Below are 22,481 nucleotides of genomic sequence, written 5' to 3'. Positions count from 1 at the left end.
TGGTGATGGCTGTACCGCAACACTTGGGATTGGTTGGGATGTGGAGCAACAGTGCAAGTAGGAGCACAAATCATGCAGGTTCCTGGAAACTCTGGAAGCAGTAAATTCCTCAGAAGATTTGTGATGATGAACTTGAACTTCCTGAAGACAATAGGAAGTCACTCATAGAGCCATCCCATTTCCTTTCACTAGGACAAGGTGGAAAAGTTTATAGACTTTCATCTTCTGAAAGTGCACGAACAGTTACATCATTTAAGATGTATTATTTCTTTGATGGATTAAATGTGAGTGATGTCCGCCAGAGAATTTTAAAAGCAGAAGTTTAAACATCAGGGTTTGATTTTAACCTGATAAAAACCCTGTACCATTTGCAAAAGAACTTCAAAGGGCGTTTGAAAAATTCTATTTTAAAATAAAAAATGAGTACTGTTATGGTGTAGTGATCTTTTGCATGAAGTAAAGGCTGAAATGACCTGAGAAACAAAGTGGTTGCTGTTGTTTTCTGGACTCTGCTTTTGTATATTTGTAGTTAGTGTATATTAAAAATAAGATCAATATGGTTTTTTGTGTAGCAGTGACAGAACAATAAAACAAATGCCCAGTTAGTGTAGGTGATTCTCATTAGATTTGGCATCAGTGCTTTTGGATTAGAGGACTGTGCAAATATAGGTTATTTTGGTGAATGCTGAGGGGCTTTTAGGTAGGATGGGAGTAGCAGAACAGAACTGGTTGATTTTTATTATTTCTGTCTCATAACCTATGATCTCCAACTTACTGCTTTTAATCAGGGATATCTTCACTGAAGTCAACAGGATTACTATAGCCATGTGAGATGGTAATACACACACCTCCCCCATGCATTTGGAGTCTATTGATTGCTTGCTTACTTAACTCATATTAAAATAATGAGAGCCTTAGTGAAGCCTGTTAGAGGAGCAGCACAGCTAATCTAAATGTCAAATTCATAGTAGCTTTTAAAAGAAAATATTTTCATTTATGGATGTGCAGCAGTATGGGATATGAAAATTATTAGTTCACTTTAATCAGTGTCTAATGTCTCAGTAAGCAGTACTTCTCATAAAGAATAGATTATTTAATTCTGTTCTGAATTATCATGCGCTACCAACAAAAAAAAAAGTTGTTTTTGGTGAATGCAAGCCCGTGTTTTTGTGGATCTAAATTACAAGATTGCTGATGTGAAGCATTCAGCGTGCTTTGTAGGAGATGACAAAAGCAACTCATAATTTGCTGAGAGGAAGACACTAAAACTGGTCTTATGCATAGCTGAATGAATCAACCATTATACCTGTAGGGATCTTTTTTGGTTACATGCCCTAATCCCCCTCTATTTCCTGTGTGATAGGAGAGATTTTCAGTTACATCTTAGCCAGAGTAGAATTAATTTGGTACCGTCCAGAAGAACATTTTATCTCATACTGGAAAATTCAAAATTACAAAACTTGAAAAGTTTACAGTCATGAAAAAAGATGCAGGGAAATCTTTTTTCTTTTTTAAGAAAAAAATGTAACCAGACTGGTAACATGACCCTTCTCCTTCGCTTTTACTATTTTAAATTAATTCAATTTCAGTCACTTTAGAATCTCCTACCGCTGCTCCTATTTATTCTGTAAGTTTGTAATGTTTTTAATATCTCATTAAAGTGAGATTTGGTTTGCAATTATATTGTACTTTTCTCACATTTCCAGTGTGGTATTTTTCAGTAGTAATAATATTAAAATCAAAAGACTTCAAAAAATAATATTTTGATATATATCATAATAATACGGCATTTATTTTTTTCACTTTAATTGGCTTCCGTTTGTTGAAGTTAAGAAACACCATATTTTACCAGTGTGCTTGGAAATTTTCTAGCAAGTAAGTCAAACAGAGAGAGATCAAAGTGACAAAGTGATCAAAGTGACAGGAAACGATATTTAAAAGTATAATGAAAAGGAATAACATGAAATAAATAATGTTTTACATTATACGTGTGCAAAAGGAACAAGAAACACAAACACCTGGAAACACATTCTTAGAATGCAGTACTAGAGTAACACAAAGGACTTGAAGATAGTGTTCAGAATGACACTGTATAACTGGGATAAGAATCTGTGCTGAACTTAATGTGACTTACATATTCTCACTGAAAGAAGTTGTCTTGTTGTTCATATTTTTCAGCCCTGTGTTGTACCATGTGATACTGCATTTTATTTATTTCTGTTCTTTCCAGGTTTGACAGCAGCAGCCATGGCAGAGGCTATGAAGTTACAGAAGATGAAACTTATGGCAATGAATAGCCTCCATGGAAGTGGAAGTCAAAATGGAACAGAATCAGAAAATGAAGAACTTAATTCTAACGCAGGTAAGTAAAGCTGTGCACACGAGCTCTGAGGAAAACCTGTTTTTTTGAAAACAAAATCAAAATCTGTCTCAGATTCTTGTCTTCTTTTATTTAGTAAGCTTTCCTCTGCCAGCATTAAATAAAAATCACTGCACATAGTCTTCCAGTTTTCCTCCTAACAGCCATTTTCAGCAAAAGTATTGGTGAAGGATTGCTTTGTAAAACTCTTCTCTAAATATGTTGTTAGTAATGAAGTATTTCTCTTTGGCACTGATATAGAGCTTTTCTGTAAATTATGGAAAGTGTCCAAAACATCAAGTTGTTGGAGCTCATTATGAGTCACCACAGTTCACTGGAGAAAGGTGAGGTAGGGAATGCTAAATTGCCAGCTGTTTGGCTTTTTTGCCTTTTGTTCTTCCCTTGGATGGATGTTTGCAAACCATCGTTATGAAGGACTCGTAATAAACTTTTGTTATGTCCTACCTGTTTGGAATAACATTGAGAAGAAGGCACAGATGCTAAATACACATTCATCTATACTATTATTAACCATTAGTATAGACTTGAACTATGTTCTCTTAATCCCAGCTCCACAAGAGTAAGGTTCAAAGTTTAAGACAAAAATTAATCTTATGACGAGAATATCGTCTTTATTTATTCTTATTTCCTTTTCAGGCAAATAGATATTACTCAGTGTAGAGTACTAAGAATAAAGGAGACCCATTTTGTGTCAGGAAGCTGCTGTGTATCTATTACAATAAGGGCAGGTTCACTTGGACTCAGTTTTTTTAACACAGACAATCCTAAAATACACTCTTTACATTTTGGAAGCTTGCACATCCTCTATTTTCATTGAGTTCAACAACAGAGGCATTTTCTGGTCTCTCATTGCTTTCAGACCTCCATTGGCATTCACAGATATCCGACATCACACGTGTGTCTCTAAAGGCGAAGCCACTCTAACAGTTTGCTTGCTTGGATGGTGTATAGTGTATATGCATTGTGCCATCAAAATGGTAATTTATTAGACCAATAAAGCAGCAGCTGGGAGGTCTTAGACTCATTTTCTAAAGGAATAACTTTGAATTCATGACAAATTATGCTCAAAGCAGTCTTTCCAAAAGTGATATTGCCTTTTGCTAATTTTGTGTACTCATCTGTATTGAAGAAATCTGGCTTCCAATTCATGCATTAAACCCTTCCCCAGCTTTCTATTATGTAGAATACATATTTCTTATTCACCTCTCAGACCCTAATCAATTAGTGCATATTGAATTAAAATAAAAAATAAAAAACAACACTAAAAAGGCATATTTAGTTTGTGTTGTTCTTTGTAGTCTGTATATAGTTCAAAGGGAATTATACAATTTCACTGAATGCTAATATGACAGAAGATAGAATTCTTACAGAAAAGCAAGGAAGCTTCAAACAGAAAAGATGTGGGGCTCATATTAAGGTTTTTAAAAGCTGTTGTGGCAAAGCGTGCTAATTTGAATGTTCATGGTTTGGTGTGTTTTATATTATGGCAAAATTTGTGTTCCTGTGTGGAGAATCTGCAATACAGTAACAATATTATTTTAGGTACCTCATTGACAAGTTTTATGGGGAATATCATACCAGCTTTTCTAAAATACATCAAGAGCATGCATATTAAATTCAAGATCCCCGCAGTTTAGCAATTCAATGAGTTACAGAACTGACTCAATACTAATTTAAGTATTTGGAAAAATTCCCACTGACTTTAACTGAAGGTACAGTGGGGCCCAAGGATAAAGATGTGATATCAGTTACATAAAGATCTTTTCCCATTTCTCTACCTTTTTTATTGCCATATGCAGTAATATTACCAAGAACGTGTTTTGTGGATTGAGTGCCAACATTATTTGCAGATGGAGAAATAAGTCCTTAGCAAAAAGGACTACTAATACACTAATAATCATAACTTTCCCTTTTTTTAGTATCTACATTGCTAGCTAGAAGTGGGATGTTTGTAATGCATTGTTTCTCCCTTTCTTCAGAGGGTCTTTTTTTAAATTAAAAAAAAAATGATTTACATTAAGCAAATACAGCAGAATGTGTCCAAAAAACAAACAAACAAACAAAAAAAAACCCATAATTAATATGCCACTTAATTAAAATCCTCTCATTTTAGATGAGGAATTATTAAATATTTGCTATAGAAAAGTCTTTGAAAAGGGATAGGGCCTAAAGAGAGTCACCATTTTGTTTAAAATTGATGCACGCTTTCAAACATTGATTCATTGTGAAGAGAACACAACTGTAATTCTGTGTGCATGAAAGCTTTCCCAAATGTTGGTTTTGCTCTAGACTGTTACAGTTTAAATGACTATTAAAAGCAAAATGGGGATGCAAAATGAGAAACAAAATTGAATTTTGAAATTTTTTTTTTACTAAGAGGAGGGAAAAAGAAATGGAACAAAGGAGTCAGAAGCCTCATAAGTGAGTAAAACATTTTATTTTAGGAGAGAGACCTACAGTTTCTTTGATTTGAGGTTGTGTTTAATAGCTTTTGTAATGGCTGCAACATGACTCTGCATCTAGATTTCAGCATGAATAACAACCTGTTCGTGTTTCATTTAGCTCCAAATGAGAAATTCTGTCTTTTATTGTTTTAGGAAATTAGTCTGTGTACTATTGCTCCTGGAACTTTATAATTAATCACTAAAGGTTATGGCTGCTGAGAGTTTGTGGGAAATAGATGTCTGAATGATTATAATTGTAGCTGTCAAATCAAAAATATAGTTGTACAGAGCAGAGGACCTTTTGTTTGCTTTGTTGTTTTTTTTTTTTCTTTTTACTGTAACACAGACTTGAAGAGTTGCAAGTTTACTTTAGAAAGACAGCTATAAAGATTTTTGTTTTATTACCTCGGAGTTGCATGTTGACTTCCTTTGGAGAGTATAAGATTTAAAACCACTGAATGTTTCACTTTAGAATGTGTGCCTGCCTCTTCTTTCCATGGCCTAATAGATGAGTGGAGTGGTGTCTTTTGTTGGTGTTTTGGATAAAAAATGTCATATGCCCTGAAACTTTACTGACTGACTTTTTCAGAAGTGAGCCATTATATGCAGGTCATTAGTGTAATAAAAAAGTGATGAGAACTTTTGTCATATCCATTTCAGTCTCCATCTGTATCTGTTGAAGCCAGAATGAAATCATTTTGGATGAGTTTCTTTAATAATGCCCAGAATGTCACTTAGGCAGTTTCGTTGTCTGTGTATGCACATATGATGATACAAACTTCGAAGATTTTCCATATATAAAGTCAGAATTCATGCCATCAGTTTACAATCTGAACTCTAACTCAGGATATCTGGCTGTAATCCTTCAGCTGTTGCAGTGTCCTCAAGTAGACTGCAGGTGTGGAACTGAATTTTAGAAGAGTGCCTATGCAAGTGTGCAGTAAGTGTGCTGCTTTCTTGCCTCTAGTCCAGCTGAGATGTTCTTGCCATCGGGTCCTACCTCCTTCCTGCCATTGCAATAATCTTAGTCATGGTGGAGACCAAGCTTCAGCTGTGGGCAAAAATGTACCTCGAGAATGATAAATTGTACATTTGTTTTTATTTGAACTAATCCATTAGTTCACAGCGTTGTGAAGAATGTTGTTAGACATTTGAACATTAATATCCTTCTTCTCTCTGTAGAAGAGGGAGATTTTTTGCACCTTCCTACTCATCATATGAAGTGCTGAAACAAGCTCTCCAGGCAGTTGAAAAATCTCATGTAATCCAACACTGTATATTCTCTGGTGTCCCACTGGTCTGTATTCTTCATTCTTTGGGACTTTGTGTCCGTCATCTCCTCATAGGACCTGTGAAAGAAGGTTGAATTGGGAGAACCCTGTAGTTCTCCAGAGTCCTCAGAGATGAGCCATGCTGCTGGTAGCACTCCAGGCATGCCTGGAGATTGCCATGAGTCCCAGGGATTGCCACAGCCACAGCAAGTCACTGATAGATGTGCCAGTTGTTGGGCCTTCTGTATTCCTCTCAGGAAAATGAGTAGAAGTGAGAGTTTGAACCTGGCTGCTGTAGCCAGGAATGCTGGATGTGTCTGCAGATTGATCTGAGACCGGCCACACTGCTGGGTTTGTTGCTCTGTCGAAATAAGATGAACAAACTTCTCCAGTTGCACAGAGGTGTTTATAAAGATCATCTGTTTTGTCATTGTGCAATACTAACATCAGGTGAATCGGCTTCTGGAAATGAGCATATGATTATCTGGGGAAATTTGAAATTTATTTGAAATCATAGCTTTGTGATTTTGTATTTTTTTAATTTTTGTATCCTGGTTCCAGGTAAATAATGAGAGTATGTGGTAGAAAGGGAGTGTGGAAGGTGGACTGCGAAGAAAGTAAGGTATTGATGGAAGTACCTTTAAGAATGCTGTGTTATGCAGCTGCATAAGCAAAGAAAGATCCGTGCGTGGTAATCTTTGACAGTACCTGTTTGTACAGAACCTCAGTGCAGAGAATAAAGCAGTTATTTCCTTCTGTTGGCTTTTGGAGTTAACATGCATGATTTAATAAATGTGTTTTGCTTTCCCAAGAGAGATATCAAACAGTACTAAGTGTTTCAGTGGTATTTCCTTAGGAAGTCAAAATGTTATGTAGAGTCTTGTTGCCTAATTTTCAGACAAGGAGCGAAGTTAGGCAGAAAAGAAAGGAAAAACACCCTAATATGCTTTTGGCATACGAGGATCAGAGAAAAAAACTCTTTGTAGGAGGGAAAAAAAAAAAAAAAAAAAAGTGTTATCTTTTTATCCTTTTTTCCTTTCAGTACCTGCCATGCAGTTTTCTCATAAATGCAAACATCCTTCACAATCTGTTTAAAAAACCACAAATACATCACTCAGAGGAATATTTAAGGAACCATCAGGAGGGAAAAAACTCATTGGTTTAATGGAATGCTGTCAAGGAAAATCAGCATCACAAACGACACAGGGGCAGAATTGATACTTTTGCACTGACATGTTAAAAGAAAATCCCATGCATTATTTAGAAAACCCAGAAATCTGTCAGCTGTATGATTGCCGAGTTAGCAGAAGCAGGAGGATGCTGCTCAAGTTGAAAAGAAACGCGTAGGCACAGATCCATATTGTAACCTTTCATGTTCTCCACCCACCATGAATACCCAGCTATTACACGGTCAGCATTTTTTTTTTTTAGTTTTTCTCTTTTAAAATGTTCAAGTGCTTGAAAAGTCAAAGGAGGTAGGTCTTTTATTCTAAAAAGCAGGATGCCGAGGCTGTTATTTCATTGTAAGAGTAAAAATGACGAGACCAGGGAACAGATTTTTTAATCCTAGACTGCCGTGCAGACTTCATGAAGTCATTTTCCTGTTGTTAAAGCAACTGTTTTCTGTGTTACGTGAACAGGGAGTTATTGTTTCAAATATCATAATTTTATTTAAACAACACAAAGCATTTGTGCCATTTTTGAAAAATAAACAGTCAAGATGATTATTGATATTTTTAGAACCAGTTGAAAACCTAATCAAGCACACATCTTGTTCTCTTCAGTTGTCCTTTTGTCAGGAGGAATATATACAGCCTTGAAATAAGCAAAAGTTTAATCTGGTTTTGCTATGCCATCTCATCCAACAGCTTGACTCCAGACCTACCAGAGTACTAAACCATTGCATCTCACAAATTGAGTCATCAGTGCTATTTCTTCAGTTGCACACCTGCTGGTTGTGGCCCCAAAGGTAACAGCCATTGAAGACAAGTGTTGCCTAAAGGTGTTTATCCTGAGGCCATAACACTTGAAATAGGATTCACGTATCAGTGAAGCTAAATGGCTTCCAGGGTGCTCTTCCGCACGCTGGTTTGGAGGTGTCGTTCCTTGGAAGTTTCCTACCCGCACTGCAGGTGGTAACCAAGAAGCTGTAGGCTTTCTTTTTCAGTGCACGTGGAGTGAAGGAATTCAGACATGGCACCAAGCTTTGAAAAACTCTACCAATTTGCTGCTTGTCAGGAAACGTCTGTGGTTGCTGACTGATGCAGGGTAACTCAGGAAATCTGAGTGGAACCTTTGGAGCCAGGGACCTGTAATTCCGAGGGAAGAGCTAGCAGTGCTGTTTTCTGTTTCCAGATACAGCTCCTCAGGCATTAGCGGGGAAGTGAAAAGCTTTTAGGCTGGTTTAGTCATACCTTGTTTGTATTCTGCTCAGGTCACTTCTGTTTCTTCCTGATGGTGACCACTTACAGGAGCCCACAAAAACGGTTGTGCCTGTATTTGGCAAACCTGTGTGTGAGTAGCACAGTGTGAACATCGCGGGGTAGTTTCTGCTCTGTTACCTCTGTTATCTTTGGAGTGACTGACACCCAGCTCTCAGAAATATGAGGCAGTTCTATCTGTAGTTTTAAAAATAACAAATACTACTTTGGATAAGTTCTTAAAAGGGAATTATCCGCACTTTTGTCTGGAACTGGTGCGTCATTTTATTTGAGAGGAATTTATTTTTTGGATTTTTTAAATCATTTTTTCACATGATAGAAGATACTGGTGTTTATATAAACATTTAACTAAACCGAGTAATGTAATCCATCTTAAAGACCAACCAAATCTACATATATACTTACTTCTTAGAAAAGCTCCTGTCAAATGTCAAAGCTCTGGCTTGTGTTAATGCTTTTTTGAGTGGGCAATTCACAAGGGTATGTTTTTCCACAGACACCTTACAATTGGATGTTGGTAAATGATTATGAATGGAGAACATATATACTTGTAAGTTTATATTTCAACAGTTCAACGTATCACACAATCTGTTTCCTCGGTATATTTTGGCTATTATCTTACTCAAAGTCTGCGAACTGCTGTTCCACTTTTTCAGAGCATAAAGTACTTTTTTTTTTTTTCCATAGAGGCAGAATGACTTACAATGATTTTTAAGTTTTTCTGGAATAAAAAATTAATACAGAAAATCAAGATTCGTATCTACTTTAAAAACTTACTAATCCCCCAAAATTCCCCTGGCTGTACACAGCATAATCATAAGCAACCTCTCTAGATTCTTGCCATATCTACTATCAGAAGTAAGTGCAGGAAAAGATAAACTAATGACAAAATGCAAATGGTGTGGCCAAACTGCACAGAATTGAGAGCTTTCACGTGTCTGTCACCTTTCAGATCCTTTACAAATTTATAGTCTCAGAGTGCAGAGGTCTAAATCTTCAAAGCTTGAAAAACAGAGGTGCAGCATGAACTAATCTTCATTTTTTCCCCTATCTTCTTACAGCAGCACTAATGGAAATGTATTTTGTTTAATGACTCTGAAATCCTGTTTGTAATTAGATGTGGGAATTGGTCTTACTTTGTAACAGATGATACTGGAATAATAATATGAGAGATGCTATGCTGAGACCACTATCCTCCTAAATCTATATCATTTTTCATTTTATTGACAGGAAGTGTGTTCCTGGAACAAAGAGATTGATTTTAAAGAGTGCAAAAATAATTTCTAGTAAAAACTCAAATGAAAACATTTTAGCATTATTTTGACTACATCCACAGAAGCACATTAACCTTTTCACTTCATTTTTAATTTTGGTAAACTGTCTTGTAATTGTTGCTTTGTCACTGATACAATCTTTGAATTAACGCACCAAAAGGTAGAGAACTTTAATTAATGACAGGGTGCATACAATTAAAATGCATATCATATTTCAGAAGGATTATTCAAAATAATTAATTTTGTCTGTTAAAACACGTTTACAGTCACAAATGAAGCAATTAGGAGTGGGCACAGAACACGTGAGTGCAGGCAGAGCTCACACGGTCCCCTCAGAGCATCGGTCGTCTTCACCACGTCTTGATGTCATAAATCATTTTGGCCACTCTGGAGTCAAGACTACATTTCCTCTTGGTTATAATTTTCACATTTGTTACTAGGAGCAGGTATTTGTGGTTAAAATCGAACCACGGGAGGAAGGCAGGTTGTTCAGGTGTCTCTTGTTATGGTGAGGTCTTACATTCCTCTGCAAGTAAGGTCGTCTTCGTGGCTCTGTGGGCAGCAATGCTTAACAGAAATGTACCAAACTCGGGATGTTCCATATCAGTTTGTTGTGAACGATACAGATAAGATGCACTGCACTTTAAAAAGAAAAAAGTGTTTCTGTTTAAATGTTTTAGGAGGTCCCCACAGCTGCTGTAGGACAGGATGTTGTGGGTTCTGTCCTGCCCTTTGGGTGCAGGGCTGCTGCGGGCTTAGGGTGAGGAGGCATCTCTGGGCTCGGTCTGACTTTCTGGTCTTGGTGCTTGGTGGAAAAAGGAAGGAAAAAAAATAGAGCGTGGTTCCAGATTACCTCTCTGAAATGCCATTTGCATTCTATGGTAAACCATTGCTGGATCAAAGCATTGTTTCTATAAAACTGGTTGTGGAGCAGGAACCACCAACTAGTGATCAGCTGAACTCAGGTAATTTTGGCTGCCAGAACTAAAAAGCATGCCTGTCGCTCCTCAGATTTTCCATAGTGCTACCAAACAATAATAGTAAAGTACCATCTGTCAGGCTTTTTTTAAATTTTTTTAATTTTTTTATTTTGTTGGGGGTGGGACATCCTGTATGTACTTTATTTAAATAAGATCTTGTCTGCCTATCATTATGCACAATGCAACATACTTTTTTAAAACACTTGTTAACATTCTTAATCTGTGCGGTTTAATTTCCAGTTTTAGTACCTAAGGGTGCAAAGAATCCAGTATGGAAGGAATTCTGGTATTTTAGGAAAAGCAGCTGTTGATGAGAGTTACCCTTAATATTAGTGAGTCAACTTCAGCCTCTCGCCAATTATATTTTAACAATAAAAGGCACTTCAGTATTTTAGTTACCTTTTACATTCTGGAGAATTCTTTCTCTTGTTAAGGCGTGTTTAAGTCAGGATGAAGACGGGGATGTTACCTTTGATGCAGGCCACATGCCGAGAGTCCCCCAAAGGACGGCGCTGACAGTGGGACAGCTGCCAGCAGTGGGAGTCTCGTGAATTAAAATTTCAATCAGATTTTTTTTTTTTTAATCCCCTAACATACATTTAATTTACGCTTGAGTCTGTAAATGTTTGTAATGCAGTCATTTGGAATATTCTCTCACTCAAAAGGGTAGCGTTAATCCAAAAATAAATAAAAATTAAGGGTTCTTTTTTGTTAAGGATTCAGCAGTAGGTTTTTGCAGAGTGCCCTAAACTGACATTTCTACAGCTGAGATTTGATAGCAGTTTTACTTGCAACAGTTGGTGCTGTTTATATGTCTAGCTGATTTGTGAATTTGATGAGACAGAAGTCACGGTGGTCTCAAGTAATTCTGCCTTTACTTGCACCCACCAAGTGAGAGACATTCCTTAGTTCTGGAGTAGGGACTGTATGGGTAAGCAGGGCATGCATAGCTCAAAACCATGTTACTTTTTATAGAATACCTTGGCTAACTTGAATAGTTATTCAGGTTTTGTTTTCCTTTATTAAAGTCTTAATCCAGAATAAAGTCAGGATTATGCATTTATATCTATGATTTTAAAAATAAGCATCTGACAATTTTGCATAGTAGGTTATGCTTTCTGCTCCATATTCTGGTTTTAAAAAAAGGCTGAAATCCGAAGCTGTGAGTGCCATTTTGGTAGAATTTTAGCAAGTACAGTCGTTACCAAATTAAAAATAGATACAGGTGGGTAGTCTGTGTTTTTAGCTCCTTTAAAAAAACACAAAGCAAAATAAACCAACCCAAAGTACCCGTACTGTCCCACTAACTGTGTACGAGCAGCAGCAGTTTATCACACTGTTCCACTTAAAATTATGGCAGACCAGCAGTGTTGTTACCAGCCAAGGGTAGATGTACTTTTATCACCAGTGTGTTGGAAATGTTTAATTCCCTCACTGCAACGTCTTTGTCTCAAGTTCTTAATTTCTTGAGAGCCTCATTTCAATCAAATCACTGAAATATACTAAACCATGGTCCATTTAGTCATGGAAAAAAAAATTGCTTGGCATCGCTCACTTGAAATGGTTAATTAATGCATGATTTTTTTAAAGAAAAATGCCGTGGATTTTTCCTACATGTTACAGATGCTTTCTTAAAGTGTTTGTTATCTTAGAAACATAACCAGCATTATGTTATCTGGTCAGTAACTTGTATGTGTTTTTGGATGGCTACTGTGTTTGTTTGGTTTTCCAGGCACATTTCATCTTTAGAAGAGCAGTAAGCATGCACCTCATGATTTTAGGTTGGAATAGCTGGGGTTTTACCTAAACCGGTCTCACAGCTGAAGAAGAGAACATCTGTAGGCTAATGGTTCTGTGCTGTGGATGGACACTTCAGGCTGTGTGCTGTGTGGCACTGCAACATGAAGGTCTGGTTCAGCCCTGGCTGGTGGGTTCAGCATGGGCCATTTCACTGTGCAGTGTGACACTGCCCTGAGCTCATCTCTGTGCTGCAGGGCACAGCTTTCAGTGCCATAGGAGATTGAGGCTCGCTCCTTATCCACATTCTCAATGAAGCAGGAGCTCTTCCAGCATCATGTCTGACAGGTGGTTGTTCAGCTTAAGTTGAGGCTTACCTATCATGTCCATTTTTCCAAATGCCATGTCTTCCTTGTTGCAGTCTTGTTCTGTGTGTTGGGAGTTACTCAGAGCAGTTTATTCCCTTATTTATAACTGCATGTGTCTTCTGTCTGTTAAAGACTATTAGTGATTCTGCTATCTGTTCTCCCCTCCTGACATTACAAAAACCTGCTCTTTTGAACATGCCCCATCCTGATGGTTTTATAGCTCCTTGGTCAGTTCTGACCATGCCCCCTTGGCCTCTCTCCAGGTGATTCACATCCTGGGAGATCCCAGAGCCGATGCAGAGCTTTGGTTAGGGCCTGCAAGGGCTCAGGGCAGCAGCAGAACAGCACAAGGCGAGAGAATTTCTTCCAGATATATATACAGCCAGCTTGTACGTGTGTGTGAAACCATTACTTTCCTGATGTTTCCTAGAAGCCAGTTACTGCTGACCTATGCTCACTTGTAGTCTGCTATAACCTCCAGGTCTTGTTTTATTTTTGTCTGGAAAACCAGCGCAGGTGGTCAGACCTGCACTGCAGACCTGCAGTTCTGGCTATTCCTGCTCATTCATCTTTTTTAAAGGGTGCACAAAAGTTTACATAAATTTTAATAAAGATGTTGGATAGACAGATGAGTAATGCTGTGCATGTTTATGGTATAGACTCTAACGTGCTAACGTCTGTCCTTAAATGTGAAGCATTCCATCCAGCAGAACTTGGCCATTTTATAGGTGTTTATGACCTATAATGGTCAACTGAAGGTACTTTCTGCAGGTAAATTGACATGGGTAGTTGGAACTGAAAATCAAGATTTCCTGTTTAAATCGTGCATTTTTTTGAACTGTACAGAGCTATCTACAATTAATAGTCTTTGTTGTATATCCTCTGTATTTACAGTATGTTTGACAATAAAACCTTTTTTGACATGTAATCAGTGGCAGAGTTGTTCTGCTCTCATTATATATTCATGAACTCATCACCAAGACAAGACATAGATGTTCAGCTTGCCTTTCAGATCAAGCATGCGTTGATATTTAAAATCTTGGAAACTGAAGGATTTGTTTTGTTGTGTCTGTTCTGCATCTTTACAATATAAAAATTAGACAAGATTCCTTCTTTTTAAGGAGATGCTCAGACTACTGTAAGGATGGAAACAAAAGCATCCTTTGAGAGTTGTGAAACTTCCAGCATATCTGTATGTGAGCTGTATGTTCAGTTACCAATGTAGTGGGACGTGACTGGCAGCATTTTACCCCATCCCTGTAAGGCAGATAATATGAGTTATACTGGGATTTATTTTCTCGTATTTCAGATGGAAATTTGAAAGGCAGTGCAGACATAGAAGAAGTGTCTGCAGGATAGACTGTTCCTACGGACTCTGTTTTCTGATCTGTTTGATGAAAATGGGGATTTTTTATCTTCGAGAAATATTCCTCATCATTTGATGCATTTGTTTTATTTTAATTAATAAATTTGACAATGTATTTTTTGGAAGTTAAATTTGACTTTATTCCTTTTATTCATAAAATTCTGGATTCAGGAAGGAAAGTCTTTTAGAAAATCCTAGAATAGCTAGCATGACTATAAACACCTTTGATTTAGATTTGGTATGATGTATGTTAAATAACATTTCTATGTTAGAGATTGAGCCTTAATAGAGAAATATTAACTATGCGGAAGGACATTTGAGAGAAATGTGTGGGCAGCAGATATTGAGGAGCCTCACTGAATTTAAACTCTGGGATTCTGTCTGTAGGAGAAATATTTGCACTGCTCTGTTGCAAGCGTCTGATACTCATTTTCTGTCCAACTTAGGAACAACTCTTCATTCTTTGAAACTGCCTTGAATAATTACAGCCTAAACACTGCCCCTATACTACATAAATGGAACATCTAAGTCATCAGATAGTACTGAATCTTCAGCTTGGATTAAAAAAAAAAAAAAGAATTATATGCTGTTGTGGCACTAAAATAAATGGCTGGTGCAGTTATACAGTATCTCACCTTCAAAATTTAATCATCTACAAGTGCCATTTATTTTCTGTAAGCTCATTCCTTTTTATCATCATTTGTTAAGTCTTTTTTTTTCCTCTGTGTTTGTGTATCTATTTTGAGTGTGGATTCCAGGCATTTATTTCCCTTCTCTCTTAATGCTGTGGTTGGAGTAAAACTGTTTTAAATACTATTGGCGTTACGTAAATAATTACCAGTTTAACATTCCATTTGAAATTGCATTCCTCTCTAATCCACTTTTTACAGATTTGTCCAGGGATGTTCATTGAAGCCAATTTCTTTGCTTTCCAAGAAAATCCTTTTCCTTGGTTTGAATCGGTAAAAAGGGAACTTCTGGGCATCAGGATTAATGATTTTTTAAGGGTTACCGGCAGTCACGGTGTTGTTTTTGCACATGCTAATATTTCCTCCATAAGTTTGCAGTTGTGTTCTGAGTTCAGTGACTAAATCTGAAATGTTAAGTGTGTTGGTAGCAGCACACAAGGGTATGTGGTGGGAGCACAGACCAGATGAAGAGGATGGCCTTACAGTTTCATTTTTGAGAAATCACAGCTATCTTTATCATAACGCTGTTGTTTTAGCTTAAGAAATGTTATATAATACTGCTGCAGAGTACCATTATGAAATGGAAGAATGAGCGATCACTTAGAAGTAGGATACAAATAAATAAATAGCTTTAGCAGTCCAAAGAGCTGAGTCTTCTCCTGTGTTTTAATATGTAAATTGGATGTGTCTGAGGTTTAAAATTGAGAAGATGTGGAGCAGAATTTGTGGTTAGCCTCATAATGCAGCTGTAACAACAGGCATCCAAAAAACAGCGAAGGGCTTTGATAAAAGCATGAAGTAGTTTCAGAAAGGGCTCCACTAAATCTCTTGCAGTAGCAATGTGTCTTTCACATGTCATGACTTTGGGACAGGATTTTGGTGTAAAGAGAATTAGCGCCCGTCTCTGATGAAGGGCTGTACGGGGGAAAACTTACATGAATATTTTAACACGGAAGTGGGAAAACAGTACGATGAACATGGAAAATAGATTATTTCCTTTTCAGCTCTTTGTCCTAATCATGACAGGGTGAAATCTTTTTATCTGTTTGTTTCTGTTTTACCCCCTGCCTTTCCTTTCTTTCATAGCTTCCGTGGTCAGAAACTGCCTTTTGCTACCTTGAAAGTCATGGAAGCGTTACTGAAATGGCCATGCTCTCTGTGTCCCGTAACCTACTGAAGTCAGGACAGTTCTGATGCTTGTTCTCCCTTTGCTTGTACTTAAGTGTATCACTTTCCAGATTTGTTTCCCCACTGTGTTGTGGTATCTGCCCTTTCTGAAATTCCCCCTGGTCTTTTCCCTCCTGTGGATGGTAAATCCGCCATTGCTGTGGGTGAAGGACAAGGGGCATGCTGGGATGCAAAGAAATCAGGCAAGTCTTTTATCAGTTGTCTCAAGTGCAAAATAAAGTGTCGGATAGGGCATTGCTGACTGCAGCAGTGCTGACACACATCAGGAGCACCCACAGAGACACGTATTTCTGCTTTGTTTGAGAGCACTCAACCCTGTGTGATCCCAGGAGATGGAGGCTGCCAACAGTGTCGGTAAGTGTGCACAGCTGTGCTGCAGGTGGGAGAAGGCAGCAGAACTGCTGCCATCCCTTTGCCCAGGACACGGGCATTTGCTGCCAATGGAAAGCCAAGGCTGTGCTGAGTGTGACTGGTGTCACGTGTGCACTGCACACGGTCAGTCACAAGATTAAAGATTAACTTAGAATACTTTGATTAAGTGTCAAGCCAGAAGATGAGCAGCAAATAATTTTGATCATTTGCAATGTTAATGAGAGGACGGTTTCAGTGAAGGACCAGAGGTGTAATTATGGAATTGGAATATTGAAGAGAAATAAAAAAAAAATCGCTAATCTGCACTATATGTTAAAAACTTTGGTTATATAAAGAAACAGTTACCTCAGCCAAATTTTCAGCTTCTCTAAGACTAAATGTAGATTTAACTTAATTAAAAAATACTTATGTTCTTCTTTTCTGCTGACATGTTTGCCTCCTAAGAAGTAAACTATTTTTAGTCTTTTGTAGAAACCTAATCCAAAATGAAACAAGCACTTTAGATAAAGATAAACTGGAATTCTGATCGACCTTTAGGTAGTAGGAAGGAGTTGGGTGTTGAGACAGAAAGGTTTTGCAGATGCAAAAAATGTCTCAGAGGAGACATTGTACTTTGCATAAATCCTGTTAGTTTTAAAAGGGGACAAATTCAACTGCTTTCAGCTTTGAGAATATGCCAAAGAACTGTACAGTACAAATGAGCTATTCACAAGAAAATTCCCGTTTCAAAATAGATCAATTAAATTTTTGTACTTTTAAAATATTTCGCGTTTTTCTTCCAAAATTCAGCAGTTTCTTCAGTGCGTAGGATCTCAGCTGTGCCTTTGGGTGGAGGTCAGTTTTCAACTCTCTCTAGAATATATTTTTTTGAAGAGTTGAAGCTATATGGATGTAGGAAAAAGTGCAATTTATGTGGAGAGGCTTTCATCTAAGATCTCGTTCAGTTAAAAGCACCCATGTATGAAAGCAGAAAATTCATTTGTGGTTTGTAGTTAGGGAAACATGTCAGGAAGCCAGAACTGCCTCTGTAAATATTGGTTTTCTTTCTGAAAAAGATCTTGCAACCTTACATGATTTTGTTTGTTCTTTATGAAGAATTATGTTAGATTCTTTTGTGAATCATACAGTAGCAATTCTTGTGGCAAATGTTGGTTTATATTAAACTCTGTTTGCTTATGTTTAACTATAAAACTGCACAGTTTTAGATGGCTATATGTGAATGGATATCAGTGTATTTGAAAGAACTGCTAACTGCAGACTACCCAGATTTGTGCCTTCTGAGTTGGAGGTTGGCAATCTTGCCATGTTCACACTTTTTAATGTACTTGGGCTTGATTATTTGGTCTTACCTGAATAATATAGCCTGGAAGTAAGGCTCATACCTGGATTATTATTTTTTTCCCTATTGTATTCATGGCTAAAAATCTATCACTTGTCTGATCTTCCATAGGATAATCTATGTATTGTCAAATCTTCACTTGAGGCATTTGTGGCTAGGCTCTCAGCAACCCACATTTCAAGGGAATCATGCTCTGGAGATGTTGTTCGACCAATTAAGTGTATAGGGTGTATGTACCGAATGAGGTGCCAAATTTCAGAATCAAAGAAGCTTCGAGCTGTGTAGTGATCACAGCTCTGTGTGACACTGAGGAAGTCAGAAGCATTCACCCTCCTGGTGGATGTTGCTGTCACATTGTGCTGTACCACAGCACAGCAGGAGTGCTGAGTGCCGCTCCCAGACGAAGAGCAGCGCTTTGAAGCAGGAGCTGTGCTGGAGTTGTGCTGTTAGTAGAAACTGCCTTCCTCTTTAAAAATCTCGACAGTGAGTATGACTTTTTCTTAACTGAAAGCCGCCTCGAATCTCAGAAGTGAAAATCATATCTTCAAGCTTCCCAAACTAAAGAGCTCTGGGAAGAGTGTATTTGTCATTATGTTTAATTTGCACATACCTCACCAAAGAAAAGGCCAGGGGAGCTAGGCCGAGAACACAGCTGTACAGGCAGCTCAACTAATTGCCTCTCCATCCTCAACCTCATTTATCTTCATTTCTTCCCAATTATACCAAATTATCAATAGTCTCTGTTGCATCAGAGTCTTAATCCCCTTTATTCAGGCAGCATTAGATAGTGGCAGATGAATTCTTGGAGGGAGTCAGGGTAAACAGCCATGAAATGCCACCTCTGGCAGATGGCATTGCTCACAAGAAATGTGACAAAACATTTGGAATTTGTTACAAGGCATTGGTATGAGAAGGCAAGCTGTCAATATTTTTTTAAATGATAATCAAGGTGGTGCATACTTCTATCATAAGCAGAAATGAATCTTGTCCAAAACCTCGAGCTTATTTAAGTTCAGCTCGGCATTCTGTTATTACATATTGTTGCTAAAACCTCTCACTATTTCTTCTTGAGAAATATTTTCCTTTTACCTAGTATTAATATCAACATTTGAATAATGTTTGCTCTGATGATTGTTAATAGCTTTGTATACCTTAGAAAAATACTCACGTGAAGGCCTAGACTATCTCTTACTCAATAATGAATTTAGGATGTTTTTTCTTGAACAGTTTATTTGGCACTGTTGGTCAGTTCTTGGGCTTTGATCCTGCTCCTTAGAGAAACTAATGCAAAGCTGTCACCTCTTTGAGGAGTACTGCACTGGAGATTGGCTGAGAGCACCTGGTGGCTAGGTTTGATGAGAGAGAAATATATTCTGGAAATCAAACATTGACTCAACATGGAAGATGTCCATGTGATGTGGAAGGTATAATTCAGTTATTAATATGAGCAAAAAGGAAAGTGTATTTTAAAGGAAGTTGGCTTTTAATGGAGTTTAAGGGGTTTTTTTTTTGCTTGTTGTTAATTAAATGAAACACCACAGATTTCACTACAGACCTTTTATGTGAATTAGGTTTACTCACAGTCTCTCCAGGTTTTGGCAGCACTCTGAATTTTTTGGAAGTCTGTAATTAGTTCCTGCAAGGAATCAAATGCCAGGTAGTTAAGAAATCATGCATCTTCGGAATTAGTGTATTTCTTTCCAGTATTTCCCATACTGACACAACCGCTGAGGCTGTGCAAGAGCATGTGTCAGCACTTCCCAATTCTTCATGGAAACAGGCTTGTGGCAGTAAACCACACTGGAAAGCTTCTGTAGTCATTTGGCTTCAATATATAATGATGCTGGGCGTGCTTTTTGCTGCCTCTCATTCTCTAGTAAAAGGTCCAATGTCACTGAGTTCTGTCCAGTTGCTTCAAGCTGGCAGCGGTTAGGAAGATTGTCCAAATGTCGAAATACGAAGTGCCACAGGCTGCATTTAATTCTTTCAAGCCATACTTTATGTTACACAGAGTTCCTCTAGTATTAGGAATTCTTGAAAAGATTATAAATGCAAAGTTCATTTTTGTCACTAAAAATGAACACAGAACATTTTGATCTGCAACTTGAGCTGTTCATAAATTGCTGAAACTTCAATTGATTTGATTTTGTGCTGTAGTGCTGCCTGTCTGCTCTGGAGGTCAAGGCATTCTCAAAGCTGCTTGAAATCAAACCAAACTCACTGGGTAGTTACAGTCGCATTACAAATACACACTGCATTTATCTCAGTGGTTATTTCAGTAAGTTGTCAACTATGGGAAAATATTAAGTAATAAAAAGTGAAGCCCCCCAAATGCGTAGTTTGTGAGGACTGAAGGTGTCAGCAATTGTCATAACTGGAATATGAATCTGAGTTCCTTGCTTGCTGGCTGCAGTTGTTGAGTTTAGGATTTATGTTTTATCCATTTTGGCAGCTGGCCTTACAAACTCTGTTCAAGATCTGAAAGTTAAGCTGTTTTATTTCTGGCTTGTGCATCATCAACAGTAACAACAACATGACAGACCAAATTTTGACCTTATTTCTATCTGTGAAATGCATGTGTTTCTGAAGACTGACTTTGGTCCTTCCGTAAGGAGCAGCAGTCATTTTTTTTTTGTTGATGATCCTAAACCAGAAGAGAGAGTGTGTCCTAATACAGTATCATTATCTTTCTATGGAAAAATATATAGCAATAAAATGAGGCACGTACCACTAAAAATGCTAGCAGTTATCATTCAGAGCGTGCAAGGATCAGTTGTGCAAGAATGAACCATAATCCTGTGGTTACATTTCAAGATACATTCAAGATGTATTGAAGTAAAAGCTTGTCCTCTCTTGAGTTTGCTGCCATCATACCTGTTGAAATAATCATACATACAGCCCTTTTTTGGCAGAAGTATTTTCAGTAAACTGTCAGGGGTCTCCCTTACCCAACTTTGCAATGAAAAATACAAACATATATTATCTGGCCACCAGCTCAAACTTGTGAGGCTCATGCTAAAAGGCCTTGAGTGACAGAACGGAGGTCAGTTAATACATCTTAGGAAAGAGCCTGCATATGCTTTTGACACTGATTCAGATCCAAAAGGATGTTTAGATTTTAAGTTCCCTACTTCCAAGAACAGTACAGTACACTGCATCAGAGAAGCTGAAATATTTGTTATTTCTTACACTAAAAGAACTAGAAGACATCAGAGGAAGGCAGCAGATGTGAGGTTATCCCCTCACACCAGCCGCATGAGGTGGGTTTCCATAGCATGTGTGGTCAAGCTGGGGAACTCCTTGCTGCTGCAGGATGTTGTTGATGTGAAAAATGGACAACAGTTTAATTGAATGGAAGAGAAATCTAGTAAGGATTATTAATTCAAGGAAAGTACCTCTGTTTCAGGAAGTTTATAATCCACAAGTTGTTGGAGAATATTCTGGGAAACTTTAACTGTAGGCTTTTTCTCTCTCACTAAGTATTGCTCTTGGCCCTTGCTAGAGACAAAATAGTAGGATGAAATGGGCTACAGCTGTTACCTTGTTCATATGAAGTCATCCTGGTGGCTATTATTCCTTTATTTATAGTGTTCCTCCCTTCTGAAATAGCATGAGTAATTTCCGTTTAGGAAGCCATAAGCACCCAACTACTACTGTAAAGATCACAAGCTTACTATTTGCTCTCTTTTCCTTGTTTGGTTGTTTTCCCTGCATTTTATTATCACACAGTTAAATATCAGGCAACAAAGAAACAGAGACATAATTTATTAATTATTGGATTTTTTTCACATCCCTTAATGGGCAAGAAGTTAATTGTTTTGATTTATATTTATGCATGACCAAATCACCGAAAGAACTTAATTGAATGATACAGGTAGCTAACTTGGAGAATTGCTTTTGAAAATGTACTGTGGTCATTTGTGTCCAGCCTTCTACGACCCTTCAGCTTTCAAATCTACCTTTGATGGGGGTACTTTGGTGGTGTAACTTGAATCAGCAGACCTACTGAGATGCATTTGATATTGCATGTTTAGATGATGATGCTGACAATTTGAGCCTTGTTCTTCTGTTTATATCAATCTACTCCATTACATCATGTAGGATTTTCATTTTTCTTCATCTCTTTATTTGTTTTGCACCACTTTTTCCAGTTTTTAGTATTTATTTGAGGAAAATGCTGATTTCTAGCTATTCTTTACAAAAAAAGACTGTTTTACTGAAGAAAATTCCTTGCAGCAGTTAGTGAGTAGTTCCTCTACACTCACTGACCAATGTTAGTAGCCATCAGCAATAAATAAATATACCTCTGTATTTATCTTCTGAAAAAGCATCTTTCTGGAGTTAATCAGATTATTCTTTTTAGATCAATTGCGATTACATATTCTGACATTTTAAGTTATCTTTAGTATCCTGTTTGCTTTGAAATAAACTTTGATTTTGATTTCATTCAGACGTTTCAAAAAGTTCAGAAACTACATTCAAATTTCATACGACTTCTTATTGTATAATTATCAACAGATTACTTCACCTATGTTGTGACAGACATATTTTTTAAGTATGACTGACTGATGGACAGATTGGGAATTGCTGAATTAATGGGCACATTTCAAAGCTTTGGCAGGGCTAAGCAGT

The 22,481-nt window shown here is 37.5% G+C and overlaps 1 protein-coding gene across 15 annotated transcripts in view; it reads left to right on the top strand.

The window, feature by feature from the left end:
* Window positions 1-22,481, top strand: part of DACH2 (dachshund family transcription factor 2) — a 264,998-nt gene that overhangs the window by 172,432 nt on the left and 70,085 nt on the right. For all 15 annotated transcript variants that reach the window (XM_040698707.2, XM_046939899.1, XM_046939898.1 and 12 more), the window contains one exon: window positions 2,231-2,362. In XM_040698707.2, the coding sequence (XP_040554641.1) occupies window positions 2,231-2,362 (132 nt within the window). The remainder of the gene's footprint in view (window positions 1-2,230; window positions 2,363-22,481) is intronic.

This window comes from Gallus gallus, chromosome 4, assembly GCF_016699485.2.
Source record: "Gallus gallus isolate bGalGal1 chromosome 4, bGalGal1.mat.broiler.GRCg7b, whole genome shotgun sequence".
Taxonomy (NCBI): Eukaryota; Metazoa; Chordata; class Aves; order Galliformes; family Phasianidae; genus Gallus; species Gallus gallus.
The sequence above is the reverse complement of the archived record's forward strand: the minus strand, read 5'-3'. Positions and strand labels throughout refer to the sequence as shown.